The following is a 25,041-nucleotide window of genomic DNA, read 5'->3' as shown; positions in this document are numbered from 1 at the left end:
AATCTAGTTTGGATCTTTTCCAATGCTTCTATACGGAACATAGAAAAATACAGTGCAGGAACAGGCCCTTCAGCCCACGATGTCTGTGCCGAACATAATGCCAAACTGAACTAATCCCTGCATATCCATGTGCCCATCTAAAAGCCTCTTACATGCCACTATGCCTCCACCACCACTCCTGGCAATGTGCTCCAGGAACCCTCCATCCACTGTGCAAAACCTGCTCAGCACATCTTCTTTAAACATTGCCCCTTTTACCTTAAAGCTGTATGCCCTGTAGTCTTTGACAGTTCCACCCTGGGGAAAAAAAGGTTCTGACTCCCTACCCTATCAATGCCTTTATCTATCTGTACATTTATTTTTGAACATATAAGCGAATACGAGGAGCTGACTTTACCAGATACACATTCAGTCTGAAGAAGGGCTCAGACCTGCAACATCGTTTGTCTACTTCCCTCCACAGATTCTGTATGACCCGCTGAATTCCTCCAGCAGTTTGTTTTTTGTTCAAGATTCTAGCATCTGCAGTATCTTGTTTTTCCAAAAATTGCTATTTTTGGGGGGTAAACTGCACAAGTGAACTTATTTCTACCTATATAAATAATGTAAACAATAATATCCATTTAATGAAGCCACCAAAAAAATGATGATAGATTTTCTTAAAAAGTGGGAGCATTTCAGATGATTGGTAACACAACAATACATACTTATAAGTTTTCTTTCCGACTCTTGCTTTGGAGAATGTGGGCTCTTTGGGTCAGTTTTGGATCCCAAGAAGGTCTGCCTAATACTGAGAGTCTGCCGCGGTGTTTTTGGAGATGGTTCTGATTTGCTGCCAGAAGTACTGAAAAAAGATAATCCAGTAAGATATTTTATTGGAATTATTGTACATGTAACAATCACTTTAAATGAAGATTTTCCACTTCTTTTTGTATTGTTTTTCATTATTGTACTTTCATTTAATAGTGAACCAATATTAGTAACAGACATGTCTCTCCTTATCTAACAACTTTCAATAGAACATACAATGATACGGAAGGTAATTCTTCTGAACCCAAACTTCTACACAGTTTGGTGATAATTTAATTTTGTGATCATTTAAATTGCAATGCAAAAATGAATTAATGTTACAAAAACATAACACTCAAAGAGCAGACCGGGAAATCAAGACCACTTACTTCATCATGGTACTGTACTCTTTAATCTTCCGACTAATTAAATCTCGGCTTGTAACTCCCGTGTCCTATGAGTTAAACATATTATTTCATTTTGTACAAATACACACTATAAAGCAACATGTATCAGGTCATAATATTAAAGTACAAGTGAGAATGTTCAAAGATGATTATACAGTTTTCAATCCCATTTGCAACTCCTCAGCAAATGAAGATGCCATGCCAACGTGCTGCAAGACCAAGGCAACATATGACCACGGACTAATAACGAGCAAGAAGCAAAAGACTACATGCCAGCTACTCGAGGGACATGTGTCAAACGTGGGTAAAATGGGACGCGCAGATGGGCATCTCAGTCGGTATGGATGTTAGACTGAATGAGCAGTTTTTGTGCTGTATTATTCAAGGCTCTCCTGGATCATAGAAACATAGAAAATAGGTGCAGGAGGAGGCCATTTGGCCCTTCGAGCCAGCACCGCCATTCATTGTGATCATGGCTGATCATCCCCAATCAATAACCCGTGCCTGCCTTCTCCCCATATCCCTTGATTCCACTAGCCCCTAGAGCTCTAACTAACTCTCTCTTAAATCCATCCAGTGATTTGGCTTCCACTGCCCTCTGTGGCAGAGAATTCCACAAATTCACAAGTCTCTGGGTGAAAAAGTTTTTTTCTCACCTCAGTTTTAAATGGCCTCCCCTTTATTCTAAGACTGTGGCCCCTGGTTCTGGACTCGCCCAACATTGGGAACATCTTTCCTGCATCTAGCTTGTCCAGTCCTTTTATAATTTTATATGTTTCTATAAGATCCCCTCACATCCTTCTACACTCCAGTGAATACTAGTCTTGGGGCCTAGTCTTTTCAATCTTTCCTCATATGTCAGTCCCGCCATCCCAGGGATCAATCTCGTGAACCTACGCCGCACTGCCTCAATCACAAGGATGCACTTCCTCAAATTAGGAGACCAAAACTGTACACAATACTCCAGATGTGGTCTTACCAGGGCCCTATACAACTGCAGAAGAACCGGCTGTATATATATGATATAATATGATAACCTCTTTACTCCTATACTGAAATCCTCTTGTTATGAAGGCCAACATTCCATTAGCTTTCTTCACTGCCTGCTGTACCTGCACGCCAACTTTCAGTGACTGGTGTACAAGGACACCCAGGTCTCGCTGCACCTCCCCCTTACCTAACCTAACTTCATTGAGATAATAATCTGCCTCCTTGTTTTTGCCACCAAAGTGGATGACCTCACATTTATCTATATTATTATGCTGCATCTGCCACGCATTTGCCCACTCACTCAACCTGTCCAGGTCACCTGACACCAGCATCTTTCCCACCACCGAAATCAGGTTAACTGGTCTGTAATTCCCCGTTTTCTCTCTCACTCCTTTCTTGAAAAGTGGGATAACATTAGCTATCCACCAATCCACAGGAACTGATCCTAAATCTATTGAATATTGAAAAATGATAACCAAAGAGTCCACTATTTCTAGAGCCACCTCCCTGAGGACCCTGGGATTCAGACCATCAGGCCCAGGGGATTTATCATCCTTCAGTCCCATTAGTCTACCCAATACTATTTCTCGCCTAATGAAAATTTCTTTCAGTTCCTCTACCCCACTCTGTCCTCCAGTACACCTGGGTGATTGTTTGTGTCTTCCTTAGTGAAGACAGATCCGAAGTACCTGTTCAACTCTTCTGCCACATTTCCTTGTTACCCATAATAATTTCACCCGTGTCTGCCTTCAAGGGACCCACATTTGACTTTGCTACTCTTTTTCTCTTAACATATCTAAAGAAGCTTTTACTGTCCTTCTTTATATTCTTGGCCAGCTTACCCTCGTACTTCATCTTTTCACCCCGTATTGCCCATTTTGTTACCTTCTGTCGTCCTATGAAAGTTTTTCAATCCTCTGGCTTCCGGCTACTCTTTGCTGTGTTATACATCTTTTCTTTTAGTTTTATTCCATCCCTAACTTTCCTTGTCAGCCACGGTTGCCTCCTACTCCCCTTAGAATCTTTCTTCCTTTTTGGAATGAAATGATCCTGTGTCTTCCGGATTATGCCCATAAATTCCTGCCATTGTTGTTCCACCGTCAATCCTTCTAGGATCCCTTTCCAGTCTACATGATCAAGATCAAACATGTAAACACGGTGGTTACAAGAGTAGGTTAGTAATCAGGTATTCTGCAGTGATCACCTCATCTGACAAACCAAACTATTTCAACTACAGGACACAGGTTAGGAGTATAATGGAAAACTCTCCACTCACATGGATGAATGCTGCTCCAACAATACTCAAAAAGATCAAAACTATCCACTAGATTTGTATCCCATCCTAAACATTCATTCCTTCCACTACTAGTACATTGTCAGTGCAGAATATACCATCTACAAAATCCAATGCAGTTTCTTGTCCAGGCTACTTAAACAGCATCTCCCAAATCCATGACATCAGCCGACAAGTAGTACAAGGCATTTGGGTGCCTGGAACCACTGCTCCAAGGATGTTGATTTTTAGCCACACACCGTCCTGTATTGGAAATATCTCACTATTTTATTTGAACTGTGTGTAAATCCCATCAGCACCATGGGATATCTTCATCAGAAGGACTGCAATGGTTCAAGATGATAGTTAACCATCTCAAGATGGGCGGCACGGTAGCGCAGCGGTAGAGTTGCTGCTTTACAGCGAATGCAGCGCCGGAGACTCAGGTTCGATCCTGACTACGGGTGCTGTACTGTAAGGAGTTTGTACGTTCCACCCGTGACCTGCGTGGGTTTTCTCCGAGATCTTCGGTTTCCTCCCACACTCCAAAGACGTGCAGGTATGTAGGTTAATTTGACTGGGTAAATGTAAAAATTGTCCCTAGTGTGTGTAGGATAGTGTTAATGTACGGGGATCGCTGGGCGGCGCGGACTTGGTGGGCCGAAAAGGCCTGTTTCCTCGCTGTATATATATGATATGATATGATATAAGATCGATAAATTATGATCTTGCCAGTAACACCCAGTTCTGTGAAACGAATCAATAGATAAAATTGATGAAGTGGTCCCTTTTCATAAGATATGAAAACTTTTCTACTCCATTTGATTAATTTTATTTTACTTTTGAACTATTCTCTCTTTCTTTCCCTTAATTTCCTTGCTGCATCTGATTTAATTCTAATTTCCCCCACCAGTTTACCCTCCTTTTACTGTCCTTGTTATTTCTTCATCATAAACCTAATTAATTGACGAACTATAAAGTACTCCATTTCAAAGGCATAAATTGGGAAGGCTTACAAAAGACGTGATGCCCTGAAAGGACAAATTCCTGGTTGTCTTTACCCAAAAAGGACAAACACAATTCTGAATTCCCATGTTTTGGATAAACCTCTAAAGGGAATCTCAATATTAACCCCATTCACCTTTCTCAGACATCTTATATTCCAATGAGATTACTACTCATTCTTAGTCATAGAGTGATACGATATGGAAACAAACCCTTCGGCCCAACTTGCCCACACCGCCCAACAATGTCCCAGCTACACTAGTCCCACTTGCCTGCGCTTGGTCCATATCCTTCCATACCTGTCCTATCCATGTACCTGTCGAACTGTTTCTTATATGATGGGATGGTGCCAGCCTCAGCTACCTCCTCTGGCAGCTTGTTCCATACACCCACCACCCTTTGTGTGAAAAAGTTATCCCTATGTCATCTGATCCTCGATTCCCCTACTATGGGCACGAGACTCTGTGCATCTACCCGATCTATTCCTCTCATGATTTTGAATATTCTTCTATATTCTAATAAGCATAGGCCTTATCTCTACAATTTTTCCACATACATCAAATCTTGCATCCCAGGAATCAATCTAATGATCCTTCTGTGCATTGTCGTCATAAATATGAAGATCAAAATCTCCACGACATACTTCAGGTGCAGTCTCAGCAGCACCTCCCTTTAACATTGCATCAAATGTACCCGCATTATATTTAACCTCCCAAAATCTTGTTGATTGGAGGCTGTCCAAAGCAGAAAAAGATGCATATTTCCCTGAATCTGGTGACTCAAGAACTATGAAGAAGACATTTGGCATGTTTGCTTTCATCAATCAGGGCAATAAATACAGGCATTGGGACATTATGTTACAACTGTACAACTTTTTGTTGAGATCACACTTGGCATATTGTCTGTAGTTCTGTTCGCCCAGCTGAAGTAAGGATATCATTAAGCTGGAATGGGTGAAGAATGATTCGCAAGAATTTTACTGGGACAATAAGGCTTGAATTGTATGGAGAAGTTGGATAGGCAGAGTCGTTTTTCCTGGGAGCATGGGGATTAAAATGACCGTATAAAATTATGAAGGATGTAAATAAGGTGGATGGTCAGTCCTTTTCCATCTAAAATCTAATTGGGAATCTAAAATTAGAGGGCATAAATTTAAGGTGAGAAGGGAATGATTTAAAACAAATATATTTTAACAGACCATCTTTTCCACAGAGTGTGGTGGGTATTTGGAACGAGCTTGCAGAAAGTGCAGAGGCGAGTACAATTACGCTATTTAAAAGACATTTGGACAGGTACATGGATAGAAAAGGTTTAGAGGCATATAGGCCATATGCAGGCAAATGAAACTACCTCAGATAAACATCATGGACGTTGGGCTGAAAGGCCTATTTCTCTGCTATATAACTCTATGTCTCCTTATACATTCACAGAGCTTGTGTATATTTATTTCATAGCACACTCAAAGACTGTTTATCCAATTCATCGATATAGATTGTAAATAAAGATGACCGCCACTTAACAGGGACTCGCATTCCCAGAAAACGGTCCATATCGCGATTTTCCATAACCTGAAATGGTCATCCACATGTATCCACAGGAGTTGTAAATAAATTGTGTCGATTTATTTACTTTTTTTCAGTTACAGTGAGAAAAAATCGTATTTCATGTGCCAAATTTTTGGAGATTTGCAGATTCTGTAATAGCAAGGTCACCTGTGGTTGAGGACCCAACAATGCTCCATGTGGCACCCCCACTAGTTAGTGATTAGCAAAATGAATCAATTGTACAGACTTTTACTATTAGTTTAGCCCTCCCCTATCTATGCCAACATATCACCCCTAATGTAGTGTGTTCTTATTTTATGCAGGAATCTTTGATAAGAATCTTATCAAATATTTATTGGAATTCCAAACATTTCACACCTAGGGCGGTACAGTGGGGCAGCGGTAGAGTTGCTACCTCACAGCGCCAGACACACAGGTTTGATCCTGACTACAAAGGTGCCGCCTGCGCTGTATGTGTATGTTCTACCTATGACCAGGTGGGTTTTCTCTGAGTGCTTCGGTTTCCTCCCACATCTCAAAGATGTGCAGATTTGTAGGTTGATTGGCTTCTGAACATTGTCCCTAGTGTGTAGAATAGAATTAGTGTACAAATAATCATTGGTCAGCATGGACTCAATGGGTTGAAGGGCCTGTTTTCACGCTGTATCTGTAAACAAAACTAAACTTGTCTCTCCATATTTCATCTACTGCCTGCTCTTTATCTATCTATTTGTTATATTCTTAAAGAAATCTAGCAAATTTGTCAAACATGATTTCCCTTTCATAACAATATGCTGGATTGCCTGGTACTTTTTACTAGTAAAAATTGTTTTAAGTTGCTTCCTCCCAGTAGATTCTTAAAAATATTATTATTGGGATGCTTTAAGAAACTTCTACAGTGAAGATGGATCAAAAGTAGCTATTTGGAATCTTTGTCTTTGTTTTAAATATTTTGATTTCCCTGTCTTGTCCTTATGCTTCCATTAGCCATCATTTCTTATATATCTGTCAAATCTCTTGCTGCCTGTACATTATCTGCTAGTTTGCTCTCATATTCTATCTTCCCCCTTCAAAGAGTGGCAAGCCCATTGACAGCCTGGCCTCAGGTAAGGCCCCAGGCAGCGACGGGATTCCTCCTGACCTGATCAAGCACTGCAAGACTACCTTACTGCTTCCTTTGCATGAAGTCCTCTTCCAGTGCTGGCAAGAAGGAGCTGTACCGCAGGACATGAGGGATGTCACGGTCATTACCCTCTACAAGAACAAGGGCGAGAAAAGCGACTGCAACAACTACAGAGGCATCTCCCTCCTCAACATCGTTGGCAAGGTCTTTGCTCGGGTCATCTTGTTCCGCCTGCAGAAGCTGACAGAACGTGTCTACCCAGAGTCACAGTGCGGTTTCCGAGCTGGAAGGTCAACAGTAGACATGGTCTTCTCCCTTCACCAGCTCCAGGAGAAGTGCAGAGAACAGCGGATGCCCATGTATATTGCTTTCATTGACCTCACCAAGGCGTTCAACTTCGTCAGCAGAGATGGCCTATTCAAGGCTCTCTCAAAGATCGTCTGCCCACCAAAACTGCAGAGCATGATAGAATCCTTCCACATCAACACGAAGGGGACAGTGCAGTTCAATGGCAGTTTCTCGGAGCCCTTCGACATCTGCAGTGGTGTCAAACAAAGCTGCGTCCTCGCTCCCACTCTTTGGGATTTTCTTCGCTCCGCTCCTGAAACATGCCTTCGGCACCGCAACAGAGGGGATCTACCTACGTACTAGATCAGACGGCAGGCTCTTCAACCTCACCCGCCTCAGAGCCAAAACAAAAGTACGTGAAGCTCTCATCAGAGACATGTTGTTCGCCGATGACACAGCAGTTGTGTCCCACACCCAGCAGGAACTACAGTCACTGATGGACCGCTTCTATCAGGCTTGCAAGGACTTCGGGCTGACCATCAACCTGAAGAAGACGAACGTCCTAGGACAGGATACAGAGGCACCGCCTGTCATCACCATCGATGACTACGAACTCGATGCCGTCCATCAGTTCACGTACCTCGGCTCCACAATCACCGACAACCTCTCCTTGGACACAGAGATTGACAAGAGGATCGGGAAGGCAGCTACAACTCTCGGTCGCCTCACAACTCAAGTGTGGACCAACCCAAAGCTGACAGTGAAGACCAAGATAGCAGTCTACAACGCCTGTGTCAACAGCACGCTGCTGTACGGCAGTGAGACATGGACTACATATGCCAGACTGGAGAGAAGACTCAACACATTCCACCTTAGAAGCATCCGCCGTATCCTGAGTATATCCTGGCAAGACAGAGTGTCCAACACCAAGATTCTGTCTCGCGCTGGCCTTCCGAGTATGTACACTCTACTCAGGCAGTGCAGGCTGCGGTGGCTGGGCCATGTCCACCGCATGGAGGATGGCCGTATTCCAAAAGATATCCTCTATGGAGAGCTAACATCTTGGAGGAGAACCATCGGCCGCCCCCAGCTACGTTACAAGGATGTCTGCAAGAGAGATTTGAAGGTGCTCGACATCGATGTGGAGTCCTGGGAGAGCCTTGCAGCTGACCGTACGAGGTGGAGAGGTACCCTGAACCAACATCTCAAAACAGGGGAAGAGAAACTGATGAACGCAGCGGCAGACATGCGGGCACGCAGAAAGGAGCGCAGCAACTTCAACAGACCAGAGACCACACACAAAATTGACCTTTGCGACAGAGATTCTCACTCCCGCATTGGTCTCTTCAGCCACAAGGGACGCTGCTCTAGCTGAGGAGTGGAGCAAGCAGCCAACTAGGATGCATCACCCATGGGCAGCCATGACCGAGGGGGTCTCAGAAGAAGAGCCATTCACTTCTTATATGTCTGTAAAAACTCTTGCTGCCTGTACATTATCTGCTAGTTTGCTCTCATATTCTATCTTCCCCCTTCACTTTTTAAAAATAGTTCTTTATTGGTTTCTAAAAATTTCTCACTCCTCTCAAACCCATGTCCTCTACAAACAAGATGGGCAAGACTAGCAAGTAGATGGGAACATCACTAACTGAATTGGAAATGGGATACCTAGATACTGGAAATCTGATATAATAACATAAATGCTCTTTTCTTTCACGTTTTCTCACTTCATTAATTCTGTTTCTCCTTCCATACATGTTACTAAACCTACTCTACTTCCAGTATTCTCTGTTTTTATTCCACATCCGGATTTTTCCTCCAAATCGCACATCTTGCCTTGGCCTACACTGCCAGCCCTTCATTGTCATTGGGTGTGAAGCTGCTACATTCTCTAAGGAAGTTAGATATGGACAGAAACGATTTTTTAAAAGTAAAATGTCATTTCCCAAGATTTCCCCTGTTGCCCTTCACCCTTTAATAAAATCTGACAACGTGCACTTTAACCACGTGATTTTTTTCTATTACAAATCTCAAATTGTGGAGTACAGAGGCATATAAATAAATGATGGGTCTTTGTCTCAAACACTGTCAATCTCACATCCAAAGAACATTTATAAAATCAGCTGTAAAATTGTTGGACAATTAAAATCTGTGTTTAAAGAAGCATATGCAGTTTCATTACTCTCAATATTGATTCTGATAGCTTGTTGGGGCTGTTTTAGCTGCAAGATAAAAATGCAAAGTTCAAAAATATTGATACAACAGCATATTTCTCAGATCAAAGAGATATGCGCAAAAGCGGCAAAAAGTTGTAGTCTTGTTAATCATTTTACTTCTTTCTGCTGATACATCACAAAATACACTTACTTCGTCGTCCAAATTGCTGTTTTCTTGTATAGTCTTAATCCATGACAACATATCCTCCCGATCCTCAGCCTGGAATAGGTATTCACACTCAGAAGTGGTTAATCGAAACACGTGCTTACGTTTGGTTTCACTATACGAAATATCTATCAGGCAGGCTTTGATGCTAATTGGTTGATCTTCCTCAGTTTGGCAAGTTGCATGGGATGCCTTGTCTTTTTTATCTTTGTACAAAAATAAAGAGTGCCCACGAAGAACCACGTACATTTGCTTCCATGGTCGAATGCTGCCACCAACCCGCTGTAACATTAAAAAAATGACATTCAGAAAATGATCACATTGAACAATTTTAATACTTTATCCTCTCAACAAAATGACTGAAGAATGATAAGAGAATTATCTGCAAAACCATGCATTTTTTGATACAAAATCTCCCAATGTTTCATAGGAGAAATTGTCGCTTTGGGTAGATGCTCACTCATTAAGTTCAGTCAAAACAGAAAACATAGAACAGGACAACACAGGAACAGGCCCTTCGATCTACAATTACTGAATGAACATGATGTCAAGATAAATTAATCTCATCTGCCTCCACATGATCCATATCCCTCATTTCCATGAATCTGCTCCAAATTCCCAACAACCGAATGAGGGCAAAAAAATTACAAGGATAATTAATACCTCTATGAACAAAACCTACACACTGGACTTCATTGCAACTACAAAATATGATGGTGTTAACAGAACAGAATATTTATCAAGGATAATCCAATGAAACGACAAAACAACATGATTCTCTGTGCAGTTTTGGTCTCCTTTTTAAAAAGTTATACGTGGCATTGAAAGAATAATAGTCAAGAGACGGTCAAAAGCATTTAATTGTATATGTACATAAGAAAACAATGAAATTCTTATTTGCAGCTGCTTTACAGGGCTGTAAACACAATACCCACAAAAGCCCTAAGTGTAACTAAAGACAGTCCATAAATGTTTATTTTTGCTCAGGTTAGTATTGTGTAGTGTTCGAGCCTGATGGTTTTGTTGATATAAAGTTATTCTTGAACCTGGTGGTCATGGTTTTCAGGCTCCTGTACCTTTTTCCTTATTATTGGAATGAAATGAGAGCATGGCCAAGGCTGTGTGGCTTTTTGATGATATTGCCTGCCTTTTTGAGGCAGTATGTTCTATAGATCCCCTCGATGATGGAAGGTCAGTACCTGTGATAGACCAGGCAGCATCTACCACTCTCTGTAATCGCTGTCATTCCTGGGCATATGAGTTGCCGAACCAAATGCAACCTGTTGGTATGCTCTCTACCATACACCTGTAGAAGTTCAATAGAATATTTGTTCACATGCTGATCTCCTCAGAAATATGCATGTCCAGGATCTTGAAGTTGTTGTCTCTCTCCACCTCCGATCCACCAATGAAAGATTTGTGGATCCTTGGCTTTTCCCACCTGAAGTCAATAATCGGCTCCTTGGTCTTGCTGACTTTTGTGAGCAAGATTATTGTTCTGGCACCATTGAATCAGATTTTCAATGGCTTTTCTCCATTCTGAATCATTACGACCTATTATTCTTTCTTAAAAGGTGGTATCGTTAGCAAATTTAAAGATGGTGCGTGGGAACCGTGTCTGGGTATACACAGAACAGAGCAGGGCACTGAGCACACAGCCTTGAGATGCTCCTGTGCTGATGGTTATCAAGGAAGAAGGGCTATTGGCAATTTGTACTGATTGTGGTCTGCCAGTGAGGAAGTCAAGGATGCTGTTACATGTGGTGAGCAGAGACCCAGGTCTCCAAGTTTGCTAATATGTTTGGAGGGGATGATGGTTTGAATGCCGACCTGTAGTCTTACTGTCCCGGTGGCCCTGTGCAGAGCCAGTGAGATCTCACTCCTAGTAGCGGGATGGTAAATTGTAATGGGTCCAGTCCCTTACTGAGGTAGGAGCTGATTAGCAACATAATCAACAGCTCAGAACACTTCTATCCACCGAATCCACACCAACCATCAAACATTCAGTTTTACACTAATTCTACAAGAACACCATATATTTTCCCTATATTATCATTATGGGAGAAGGCAGGAACGGGGTACTGATTGTGAATGATCAGCCATTATCACATTGCTGGCTCGAGGGGCTGAATGGCCTACTCCTGCATCTTATTGTCTATTGTCTATTAATTTCCCTCACATTCTACCATATCTGCATACTACGTGGAATTTACTGAGGCAAATAACCTACCAACTTGTACATATTTGGGATATGGGAGAAAGTTGGAACACGGAGGAAACCAATGCAGTAAAAGGCAACTCTGGACATCAGGATAGAATATAGGATGCTGGAACCTCACCACCTTTCTACCCCAAGTCTACATTTGATTTAGTCAATTACAGGAAATATAGCTTGGAATAACCTCAATACAGTGCGGTTTATAAAATGCCCTCACTTGTTTAGTTTAGTTTAGAGATACAGCACGGAAACAGGCCATTCGGCCCATCGGGTCCGTGTCGACCTAAGATCCATGCACACTAACACTAGGGGCAATTTACAATTTTACCAAGCCAATTAATCTACAAGCCTGTATATATGTCTTTGGAGCATGGGAGGAAACCACAGCTCCCAAAGAAAACCCACTCCAGTCATGGGGAGAATGTACAAACTCAGTCCGGGCATTTAAAAATGTATAGCATCAGGAAATTACCTATTCACTCATTTTGACACTTTATAAGTGTAAATAGATGCAAGTGTAATGATAATTTTAATTGATAATTTGTTATCTATCTCCTCTCTCAAAGACAATTATCTTAGTTATATCCTCGTCATGGTAAAAGTGCATTTGAATATTGTGCAAAGGAGAAAGAACATACTTGCAATAGAATGTGTGCAAACAAGTTTCACCAGATTGATTGATGAGTCACAAGGGTGAGAGACAAACAGACTCAGCCTAAACACTCTGGAGTAGCACAGAGGTGCAGCTGGTAGAACTGCAACCTCACAGCACGAGAGACCCAGGTTCGAACCTGACCTCAGGTGCTGCCTGTGTAGAGTTTGTATGCATTTATATATGTTAGAGTTTGTTGGTTTGTATATATACCCACAGCCTGGGTAGCTCAGTCAGTAGAGCATCAGACTTTCAATCTTAGGGTCCACGGTTTGAGTCCCTGTTCAGCTGCTGAGTTTACATTGCATGTTGGCAGCCAGGCGCGATATGTATACTTTTGACACATAGGTGGGTGGGACTGTAGATAGTGAAGATGGTTGTTAAAAATTACAGTAGGGTCTTAATCAGTTGAGCAGCTGGGCTGAGGAATGGTTGATGGAATTTAATACAGAGAAATCGGAGGTGTTGCATTTTGAGAAGTCTAACTTGGGCAGGACATACACAGTGAATGGGAAGGCTCCAGAGAGTGTTGTAGAGCAGAGGGATTTAGGAGTGCAGGTACATAGTTCATTCAAAGTGGTTTCACAGGTAGATAGGGTGGTCAAAAAGACTTTTGGCACATTGGCCTTCATCAGTCAGAGCATTGAGTATAGAAGTTGGAAGGTTATGTTATCATGAGAGGAATCATGAGAGGAATAGATCGGGTAGATGCACAGAATCTCTTGCCCAGAGTAGGGGAATCGAAGACTAGGTTCAAGGTGAAGGGGAAACAATTTCATAGGAATCTGAGGGGTAACTTTTTCACACAAAGGGTGGTGGGTGTATGGAACAAGCTGCAAGAGGAAGTAGTTGAGGCTGGGACTATCCCAATGTTTAAGAAACACTCAGACAGGTACATGGATAGGACAAGTTTGGAGGGATATGGACCAGCGCAGGCAGGTGGGACTAGTGTAGCTGGGACTTGTTGGCCGGTGTGGGCAAGTTGGGCTGAAGGGCCTCTTTCCACACTGTATCACTCTATGACAATGAGTCTATGATGATGTTGCAGTCATATACGACGTTGGTGAGGCCACATTTAGATTATTCTGTTCAGTTATGGGCACCATGTTACAGGAAAGATGTTGCCAAGCTGGAAGGGGTGCAGAGACGATTTACGACGATGATGCCTAAGCTATAAGGAGAAGTTGAGCAAGCTAGGACTCTATTCCTTGGAGCGCAGGATGATGATGGTGGCGGGTCTTATAGACGGAGGGTGATCTTAAAGAGGTGCACAAAATCATGAGAGGAATAGATCAGGTAAATGCACAGAGTCTCTTGCCCAGAGTAGGGGAATCGAGAACCAAATGACATAAATTTAAAGTGAGGGGGAAAGATTGAATAGGAACCTGAGGGGTAACTTTTTTTACACAAAGGATGGTGGGTGTATGGAAGAAGCTGCCGGAGGAGGTAGTTAAGGCAGGTACTAACGTAACATTTAAGAAACATTTAGAAAGTACATGGGTAGGATACGTTTAGAGGGATATAAGCCAAACGCAGTCAGTTGGGACTTCTGTAGATGAGACTTGTTGGTCGGTGTGGGCAAGTTGGGCCGAGGGGCCTGTTTCCACACTATATAACTCTCCTTGTGACTACATGGGTTTCTCCAGGTGCTTCAGTTTCCTTCCAAATCCTAAAGATTTGTGGGTATGTAGGTTAATTGGCTGAGGTTCCAGCGGTTGGGACCCTTTTACTCAGTAAACAATTGGAAGTTGGTGGACAAAAACGAGTCACAATAACTACTTACCAATTGGGATCAGAATCATACCAAAGTGTCAGTATATTGATGCTTGATTTTATTGATGTATTCATATTTAATCTCATGAAAAGCAATATTTATTCCCAGTATTATATGAAATGGACAATTTCTATTTTCTTTATATTAAATTTTAAACATACTTTCAATAAATTAGACTTGACATAGTCATGAAAATTCATTACCTTTCCTTTTTCTGTAAGAATCTGCCAAAACTGCAGCCATCCTTCCTTAGAAGCATCGCTAAAGCTTTCTGATGATGAATCTCTTCTTGGGCTCCCATCTTCTGAAAATTTCAGGCTCTCAGAGGCCTAAAGAAAATGGTAGAGTAATAATGCAAATATTCCTTAATGAGAAAAAAATAACAGCAGATTTTTTTTTTTCTTCCCAGAAACATTATTTCAGCTATGTTGTAACCCATGGGGTGACACAATAATGATACATTATGATTACCAACTATTTTTTTAAATTCAAATTAGACATGTTCTCATAACATGAACTTCCAAGTTCAGAAAACCCATTTTAAGCATTCGCCTTTCAATAATATGAGAGAAGCATGCCAACAGACTGCAGTAATGCTTCAGCTAAGTTAATACAGTGCAGACTGCTCAACGTTGGTATTACAATGTCTTCTTACAGTGCACCACTGTACTCAGCCTACAAAGACACGAATGTGATACCAATCTTTGTTTTCACTTTCTAAGGGACCTTTGTTCCGGTGAACATTATAAGTATCAGGCTAATTTATTTATATTCATACTTATAAAAAATCATTTGGGGAGAAAAGAAGTGCTGTGAGAATTTAATTAAAAATTAACAAATGTTCTTTTGAAAGTCTAGCTTCTGGACAGTTCTAACAGGCATAGGAATGGAGTGGTTAAGTTACTGTGCTAACCATTCCCAATAAGACAATTGGGGGGGAATTAATTCAAATAATTAAATAAAGCCACGAATGTTAAAAATCCAGACTCAGAATACCATAAATAACCAACTATTTCATTGATGCCCTTCAAAGAAGAAAATCTGACATCATCTGACGAAAGTTTCATTAACATGAAAAATTAATGCTGTTTCTCTTTACATGGATGCTGCCCGACCTGCCGAGTGTTTGTAGCTCTGTTTTTATTCCAGATTTGCAGCACCCGTCTGTTTTTAAATTTTTTAAATCTTTACCTGGGTTGCATACATTTAACTCCACAAAAAAACAATGTGGTTAATTCTAAAATGTCTCCTCCGTTTAGTGACAACAAAATGACAGAACTGTCATGGTCATGCACATTCATGAAAAGATGATCAAGGAATTGGTAAACATGGGCCTAACTATTAACAGTATAACAGGTATAACAGAGCTTTATTTGTCGTTCGGTACCGAAGTACCGAACGAAACTACATAGCAGTCATAGAAAAAAAAAGAACGCAAGACACATAACCCCAACACAAACGTCCATCACAGTGACTCCAAACACCCCCTCACTGTGATGGAGGCAACAAAACTTCCACTCTCTTCCCCACGCCCACGGACAGACAGCTTGTCCCCGACCGACCCGCACAGTCCCCGCACCGGGCGCTGAAACGTCCCGCGGCCGAACCGGGCAATGAAAGGCCCGCGACCAAGCCTTGCGCAGCTAAGTCCTGTGGTCGAGCCGCACCGGGCGATGTCAAGTCCGCAGTCGAGCCGCACCAGCGATGAAAAGCCCCGCAGTCGAGCTGCACCGGGCGATGTTAAGCCCCGCAGCCGAGCTGCACCGGGCGATGTTAAGCCCCGCAGCCGAGCTGCACCGGGCACTGTTAAGTCCAGCGGCCAAGCCGCACCGGGATGTAAAGTCCAGCGGCCAAGCCGCACCGGGATGTAAAGTCCAGCGGCCAAGCCGCACCGGGTGATGTAAAGTCCAGCGGCCAAGCCGCACCGGGATGTAAAGTCCAGCGGCCAAGCCGCACCGGGTGATGTAAAGTCCAGCGGCCAAGCCGCACCGGGATGTAAAGTCCAGCGGCCAAGCCGCACCGGGATGTAAAGTCCAGCGGCCAAGCCGCACCGGGATGTAAAGTCCAGCGGCCGAGCCGCAGCGGGCGATGTTAGGCCCCGCAGCCGAGCCGCACCCCGCGCCGTGAGGAAGAGAAAAGTCCCCCCCCCCCCACACCACCACCCCCTCCCACACATACACAACCAAAAAAATATATATAAAAACCATCCCAACACCGACACACAACAAAAAAAAGACGGACAGACTGCTAGTCAGCCGCTGCTATTAGGCGCCGCCACGTGATTAAGCTTCATAGCTGGTGTTTGTTTTCATTGAAGTAGAGATGACTGAGGGAGGACCTGATTGAGATGCACAGAATTAGGAAGGGCATGGATAGGCTAGATAATAGTAAACATTTCTCCATAGTTCCAAGACCAGAACACATAGGTTTAAAGATAAGGGGTAAAAGATTTCGAGAGGATTTAAGAAAGAATATTTTCATCCAGCAGGTGGTTGAAATCTGCAGTAAGTTGCAGGTTTGGTGAAGACACATGCTCTCACAACACCGAAGCAGCATTCGGTGTCTTCACCAAACCTGCAACTTACTGCAGATTTCAAACACCTGCTGGATGAAAATATTCTTTCTTAAATCCTCTCGAAATCTTTTACCCCCTATCTTTAAACCTATTGGTGTGCACTTGGAACACCATGGCAATAAAAGGCTACGGCCGAGTTCTGAACTGAAAATACTTTTGTTTTAGCATCCTACAAAGGAAAGTTCATGTCTACATTCTTAACATCGATGCAAAATATTATTTGTCCCAAAAAGAGGTTGCTAAAAAATTAGGAAGATTAATATAATATATAGCTTTTAATTATGAACGTCACTTTGTACACCTCTGCAGTGCTGGGTTAACGTTTTCAGACATTGTATATTTGAATCTTGGAGGCAAGTCACTACCTTGTTTTTTTACGTTACGGGAACCTTTAATTGAAATGTGGTAGTGTGGGGAAATTAATGAATGGATGTGGAAAGCAGTTCAATTTTTTTGCACATTACAAACCTTCTTTAAACCTTTCAGGCTAGGCACTTGCTTCAATGATTTTCTGTAAAAAAATATAATTAAAAAGCTAATTAATTCTACAATTAATTATTTCTATAATTAAAATTCAAGAAAAACTGCCTCTTTGAATCAGTAACTTACAACTTTTCTTCTCTATAATTATCTAATCCTTCATCATATGACTTTGATCTCTCAGTTTTTCCACTGGGCTTTGAATCAGGAGTCGAAGTTCTGATGGCATCTAAAGTAAATTCTTATAATTAGCAATGCAACATGATCACATTCAATAATTTGTAGCAATTGCACTGACCACAGGAGATCACTACATTATGGCAATTCAGGTAACAGAATTCATAAATTCCTACCCAAAAATTTGAGATCTGGAATAAAATTTGCTCACAAGAAATTTATGCGAATTATTTTTCTTTTCAACTCTCATTTCTTGATGCCAGTGCAGATTATGTGGCTTCACATGGAAAATCGTGATACAGACTATTTTCTAGGAATGCACCCCCCCCCCCCTCATTCCGTAAAGTGGGGGTTGCCTGTAAAAGCTAAACATCTCCAGATTAAATTTGTACCTAAGCACTCACCTTGATCATGTGATAACTGACGACGAATAAAAGGGGCTGGTTTAGTCGGGCTGGAAGTTACTGCTGCTGTCCTTAGTACTTCAGAGACTCCAGCTGAAATTACTGCTGATGCAGGAATGTGAGCAGATTCATGATCAATACTGGGACTTGTAGGTTCATCTAGGAATAATGGTAAGAACATCATAAATTTTCAACCATTAAATATGTCATTTCATTCATGCGTATACAGATATACTATATCACATTCAAATATCAAATGTTTCAGAAATAAAAGCATTTAATGAAAAAAAAATCAATATAAAATGTTAGGTTTGAGCAAATAGTTGTAAAAATTTGCAGAATAATATATTTTCTTATTAACACATACCCTGCATGTTTTTATATATTCCATGGTGAGCTTTTTATGTACAATATTTACAGCACTCTTTGTAAAGTGCTAAAATTATATCATCATTACAGATAAATCCACATTTTCCAGAAAATCTTGAAATACAGAAATAGAGAGATGACTGTCTGATGAAGTTCAATCTGAGCAAGAGCGAGGTGTTGCACTTTGCGAGGTTGAATGTGAGGGGAAGATACATGGTTGATAGCAAGACCTTTAACAGCATTGATGCACAGAGGGATCTTGGGGTCCCTAATAGTGGCAACACAAGTAGATAGAGTGGTAAAGGCAGCATATGGTATGTTTGGCCACACTGGCTAGGGCATTGAATATAAGAGACCACACACAACCAACCTCCCTTCTACTGACTCCATTTATACCACGCTGTCTCAGCAAGGCCAGCAGCATAATCAATGACGTCGCACCCTGGCCACTCCATCTTCTCCCCTCTCCCATCAGACAAAAGATATAGAAGTGTGAAAACGCACGCCACCCGATTCAGGGACAGTTTCTTCACAGCTGTTATCAGGCAACTGAATCATCCTACCACAACCAGAGAGCAGTGCTGAACTACTATCTACCTCTTTGGTGACCCTTGGACCACTATAGATCGGACTTTACTGGCTTTACCTTGCACTAAATGTTATTCCCTAATCATGAATCTATAACTGTAAATGGATCGATTGCAATCATGTATTGTCTTTCTGCTGACTGGTTAGGACGCAACGATAGACAATAAACAATAGGTGCAGGAGGAGGCCATTCGGCCCTTCGAGCCAGCACCACCATTCAATGTGATCATGGCTGATCATTCTCAATCAGTACCCCGTTCCTGCCTTCTCCCCATACCCCCTGACTCTGCTATCCTTAAGAGCTCTATCTAGCTCTCTCTTGAATGCATTCAGAGAACATTCAGAATGCATGCAACAAAAAAGCTTCTCACAGTAAATCGGTACACGTGACAATAGACTAAACTGAGTCATAATGCAGCTCAAGAAGATTTAGGTGAACCCACCTATGGAATTTTGTGCGCAGTTCTGGTCACCCCTGTAAAGGAAGGATGTGGAGGCTTTGGAGAGGGTGCAAAAGAGCTTTACTAAAATGCTACCGAGGTTAGGAGGGAATGTAAAAGAAAATTGAAAAAACTGGAATGGTTTACTCTAGAATACCAGATTAAGGAGAGGCTTGATAGAGTCATAGTCATACAACATGGAAACAGGCCCTTCGGCCCAATTTCTCCATGTTCACCAACATGCCCCATCTACACTAGTATCACCTGCATGCATTTGGCCCATATCCCTCTTAGCCTATCTGACCCGCGTAACCGTCCAAATATTTTTTAAGCTCTATTATAGTACCTGCTTCTTGCAGCTCGTTCCATATACCTACCTCCCTTTGTGCAAAAGAGTTGTTCCTCAGGTTCCTATTATTTTTTTCCCACCTCACCTTAAACCTATGTCCTCTGGTTCTTGGTCCCCCTACTCTGAGTAAAAGACTGTGCAATTACCCTATTTATTATAGACAATAGACAATAGGTGCAGGAGTAGGCCATTCAGCCCTTCGAGCCAGCACCGCCATTCAATGCGATCATGGCTGATCACTCTCAATCAGTACCCCGTTCCTGCCTTCTCCCCATACCCCCTCACTCCGCTATCCTTAAGAGCTCTATCCAGCTCTCTCTTGAAAGCATCCAACGAACTGGCCTCTACTGCCTTCTGAGGCAGAGAATTCCACACCTTCACCACTCTCTGACTGAAAAAGTTCTTCCTCATCTCCGTTCTAAATGGCCTACCCCTTATTCTTAAACTGTGGCCCCTTGTTCTGGACTCTCCCAACATTGGGAACATGTTTCCTGCCTCTAATGTGTCCAATCCCCTAATTATCTTATATGTTTCAATAAGATCCCCCCTCATTATTCCTCAATTCCCCCTATTTCCTCCACCAAGGAAATGTGCAGGGCAAGTTTTTTTTACACAGAGAGAGGTGGGTGACTAAAACATGCTATCAAGGCTCGTGGTGAAGGCAGATATGATCATGGCATTTAAGTGGCTTTTAGATGTGGATACGCTGGGAATTGAGGGGATGGATCATGTGTTGACAGATGCACTTCGGCCCGTTCTTGTGCTGCACTTTTCTATGTGGTATGTATGCGATTTAACCCAATATTTTTGGACAGGAATTCAATATTTAGACTACAACATGCAGCCAAGTTTAATATGCTGTGCATATTACATATTGGGACATAAGGATACATGTTAAATCCAATAACTTGTAAAGTGATGGTGAACACATTTTCTTTCCTATCATGTACTCTTACATTTCATTAAATATCGAGAAAGTAAATACACTGGCAATGTAGATAGCATAGAGGCTTGGCAGAAGTGATTTGTGATACTAAATGCAAAGAAAATAGCTTTTGTTAAATACCCCTAGCAGTCATAACATCGAAAGCTATTTCCCAGACTTGAAATAAACACAAAAGCTGGCTTTCTTCAATTGAATAATGCTTTTCAAGATCAATTCAAACAAAATAAATTGAAAGAGCACATGAAAAATCACTCTTATTTCAGCACAACATATATGCTGAAAGGTGAATTCAAAACTTTGCTAGAAAGTTATTTCCTGAAAGTCAGGATGTGTTAACTGCATAAAATTCTAAACCATTTTCTTAAGACAACCAAGCAACTAATGACTCAAACAAATATCATAAAAGTCAGCATTCCCTACATATAAGTGAATTCCACTTAGATATAGTTTGTGATATCATCTACTGGCTCGAAGGGCCAAATGGCCTCCACCTGCAGCTATTTTCTGTTTTATTTTCTATGTACTGTTATCCCTACCATTCTCTTGCAATAAACAATCTGTCAATATATCATTTAACTTGCCAAGCTCAAAGGTCACGTAAAAACACCAAGTTTAATGGCAAGTTTCAATGAAATTCAAAGTTATTAATCAATGAAACAAAGGGAACATACAAGACTACTTGCACCATTATAGATGAGGCTCTCACTAGGGTCTCTTCTACATCCCGCAGCTCTGCTCTTGCTCCCCCTCCCCCCCATTCGTTAAAAGGACAGAATCCCCCTCGTTCTCCCCTTCCCCCCCACCAGCCAGCGTATCCAACAAATCATCTGCCAACATTTCCGTCACCTACAACGGGACCCCACCACTGGCCACATCTTCCCATCCCCTCCCCTTTCTGTGTTCCGCAGAGACCCTTCCTTCCGTAACTTCCTGGTCCACTCGTCCCTTCCTACCCAAACCACCCCATCCCCGGGCACTTTCCCCTGCAACCGCACGAGATGCAACACCTGTCCCTTTACCTCCCCCCTCAACTCCATCCAAGAACCCAAACAGTCTTTCCAGGTGAGACAGACGTTCACCTGCACCCCCTCCAACCTCATCTATTGCATCCGCTGCTCTAGATGTCAACTTCTTTACATCGGCGAAACCAAACGCAGGCTCAGCGATCGTTTCGCTCAACACATTCGCTCAGTCCGCCTTAACCAACCTGATCTCCCGCTGGCTGAGCACTTCAACTCCCCCTCCCACTCCCAGTCTGACCTTTCTGTCATGGGCCTCCTCCAGTGCCATAGTGAGACCCACCGGAAATTGGAGGAACAGCACCTCATATTTCGCCTGGGCAGCTTGCAGCCCAGCGGTATGAACAATGACTTCTCCAACTTTAGATAGTTCCTCTGTCCCTCTCTTCCCCTCCCCCTTCCCAGTTCTCCCTCTATCGTCCTGTCTCCACCTATATCCTTCCTTTGTCCCGCCCCCCTGACATCAGTCTGAAGAAGGGTCTCGACCCGAAACGTCACTCATTCCTTCTCTCCTGAGATGCTGTCTGACCTGCTGAGTTACTCCAGCATTTTGTGAATAAATACCTTCGATTTGTACCAGCATCTGCAGTTATTTTCTTACACTAAATAAACTATGAGATATTGTGTACTTTTTGAGGCAATGTAAAACATACCAAAATGTCATGAGAAAATACTACACGTACCAGAAAACTAAAATTAAAAAAATTAAATGCTGGAAATAACGCAACATTTACTAAAGCACCAGCAGACTTTACTATGAGCAATGCAATTATCTCCTCAGATAACTTGCATTCATAAAAGCACTTTACGATCTCACTCAGGGTTTCTATTTGCTTTCTATGATATGGTGAACAAAACCGTACAAAGTTACCTGATTCTTTGTACAATTCCAGTGACTTAACGGTTTTTATATCATGTAAACAATTTAATTATCTGTCTTTCAAATAGATGACAAAAATGATCATGTGGAAACCACTTCCAACATGAAACCAATTTAAAATGATGCATTCTGGCTTTGAAATGGATGCCAAAACAATAGAGATAAATTCCAAACCAGAATATTTTTGCATAAATAAGAACAAGGACATATCTAAAATTATTAATAGAAATAGATTAGAATTCAGTGTCAGCTAATCAGTATTGCAGTGTAAATATGAAACAAGATTGAATTCAAGTGTAAACTGTGCTCTTGAAAGAAATAACCGAAACATTCCTTGGACTGATGCCAAAGAACTAAGTTTGTGACAAACCTGAAAAGCACACATTCTTCATTGCTGTTATTTAACTGCTACTTGATATAATAATTTTATTTTAAATTATCTGAATCCATTGTGACACCACAAAGACTCACCCCACAGGGTACTTATTCCTTCAGTGCAATGGGTCCTCCTGCCTTGCACCTAAAAAAATCAACTCCTGCACTGCTATGTGGGGAGCTAGCTGGTGTATGTGTGATGGGAACATAGGTACAGGAACCTGTCACAAAATACTATTGTCTGCTGCTGCAAATCATTCATGGCTTGTGGTGGAATGACTGACTATGAAACCTTTTAAGATAGACACAGGATGCTGGAGTAACTCAGTGGGACAGGCAGCATCTCTGGAGAGGAGTGGGTGACGTTTTGGTTTGTCCCGAAACGTCACCCATTCCTTCTCTCCAGAGATGCTGCCTGTCCCGCTGAGTTACTCCTGCATTTTGTGCCTATCTTTGATATAAACCAGCATCTGCAGTTCCTTCCTACACTTTATGAAAGCTAGTACTTGGGCAGGCTAAGTGCAGCACTGAGATGTAGAGTTCAGAGCTGCACTTAGGTTGGGACAGTGAGCGTGGGGCATAGATAACGATATGCAGCACCAGCTGCATGAAAGACTGGCTGGATTCTTACAGTCGCATCACAGCTTGTAGGAGCTGATGGAAGCTGACATCTTCTCTTTCTTTGTTGGGTGCACAGCTCTCCCCAGGCACGAAGGTAGAACTTGGGCTTGTTCCAGTAGAGACATCTGCAAGCTGGAGAGAGCTGTGCAGCCAAAGTAGGAAACTGTGGCCTTGCTCTCTTTATACTACCCAACACAAAGTGATGTGAGAGACAATAGGTTTTAGGTTGTATGTTCGCACATGGAAGCAGTCCATTTGAATAGTTCACACTCACTGTGCTGGCCAGAGTGCTATCCCAGGCCTTCCCAAAGCCAGTCCTCAACAGGGAACCACTCCACTCCAAGCAGAGGAGAACCCATCATTGTGGTAAGGATTTTATTCCAGTTCGTGGTATAGCTGCGCTGTCAGTGGAAATTTACGAAATGGAAATCGTGTTTAACTACTTTCCTTTTAAAGTATAACTAGTCAGATAGATTAATGAGAACCAAAGGATAGGCTCTATTCTGAATTTTGCACACTCCCATGCCCTTTAATTTTACGTACCAACCTTTAACATGGGATCTCGCAAAAGCCTTCTGAAATTCATGTACTGGCATGAACTGAGAATGAGATGACACAGAGGAAATGGAAAGCAGGAAGAGCAGGTCTTTTTGTAGGTGGCAGGCAGTGACTCGTAGCACACCACAGGATCAGTGCAGGCCCCACTAGGCACAATAAAGCTGACATTCAGGTGCAGTAAGCAGTTAGCAAGGCAAGTGGTATGTTGGCCTTTGGTGCAAGAGGATTTGAGTACTGGAGCAAGAATGTGTTGTTGCACCTTGTTGAGATTCCATCTGCAGGTTCAGCCTTCTTATTTCAGAAAGGATGTTCTGGCTCTGGGAGAAATGAATTGATGGTTTACTAGACTGATTTCCAGACTGGCAGGACTGACTTTTGAGGAGATATTGGGTTGGTTAGGCCTATAGTCACTGGAGGATAGAGGAAAGAGAGGGGGCTCATAGAAACCTGTAAAATTATAACAGCTTTAAACAGATTTGACACAGGAAGGATATCCCAAGGGTTTCAGATTCCGGATTCCAAGATCACAAGTTCAGGATTTCACTTAGGTAGCTGACAACACAGCAGCATGAACGTTGAATTCTGTAGAAGTTTAAGAAAATAACTGCAGATGCTGGTACAAATCGAAGGTATTTATTCACAAAATGCTGGAGTAACTCAGCAGGTCAGGCAGCATCTCAGGAGAGAAGGAATGGGTGACGTTTTGGGTCAAGACCCTTTCTTCTACAAACACTCCCCTGCCCCACTCTCAGCTAAAAGTCAGTTAACCAGTTCCCCTGTTCGCAACAATGTATCCCTCTTGGGATCACACTGTTCTA

At 42.2% G+C, this 25,041-nt stretch overlaps 1 protein-coding gene across 10 annotated transcripts in view; it reads right to left on the bottom strand.

The window, feature by feature from the left end:
- arhgap21a (Rho GTPase activating protein 21a) overlaps positions 1-25,041 on the bottom strand; it is a 139,198-nt gene that overhangs the window by 24,518 nt on the left and 89,639 nt on the right. For all 10 annotated transcript variants that reach the window (XR_013548528.1, XR_013548532.1, XR_013548538.1 and 7 more), the window contains 7 exons: positions 18,079-18,237; positions 17,627-17,726; positions 17,486-17,528; positions 14,646-14,771; positions 9,784-10,080; positions 1,179-1,243; positions 708-844 (listed from right to left, as the gene is read on the bottom strand). Coding sequence is in view for 7 of the 10 variants with exons in the window: in XM_078416180.1 (XP_078272306.1) it covers positions 708-844; positions 1,179-1,243; positions 9,784-10,080; positions 14,646-14,771; positions 17,486-17,528; positions 17,627-17,726; positions 18,079-18,237 (927 nt within the window). In the remaining 3 variants the exon portion in view is untranslated. The remainder of the gene's footprint in view (positions 1-707; positions 845-1,178; positions 1,244-9,783; positions 10,081-14,645; positions 14,772-17,485; positions 17,529-17,626; positions 17,727-18,078; positions 18,238-25,041) is intronic.

The sequence above is a fragment of the Rhinoraja longicauda genome, chromosome 2, assembly GCF_053455715.1.
Source record: "Rhinoraja longicauda isolate Sanriku21f chromosome 2, sRhiLon1.1, whole genome shotgun sequence".
Taxonomy (NCBI): Eukaryota; Metazoa; Chordata; class Chondrichthyes; order Rajiformes; family Arhynchobatidae; genus Rhinoraja; species Rhinoraja longicauda.
Note: the sequence above shows the minus strand (reverse complement) of the source record. Positions and strands in the feature narration are given on the sequence as shown.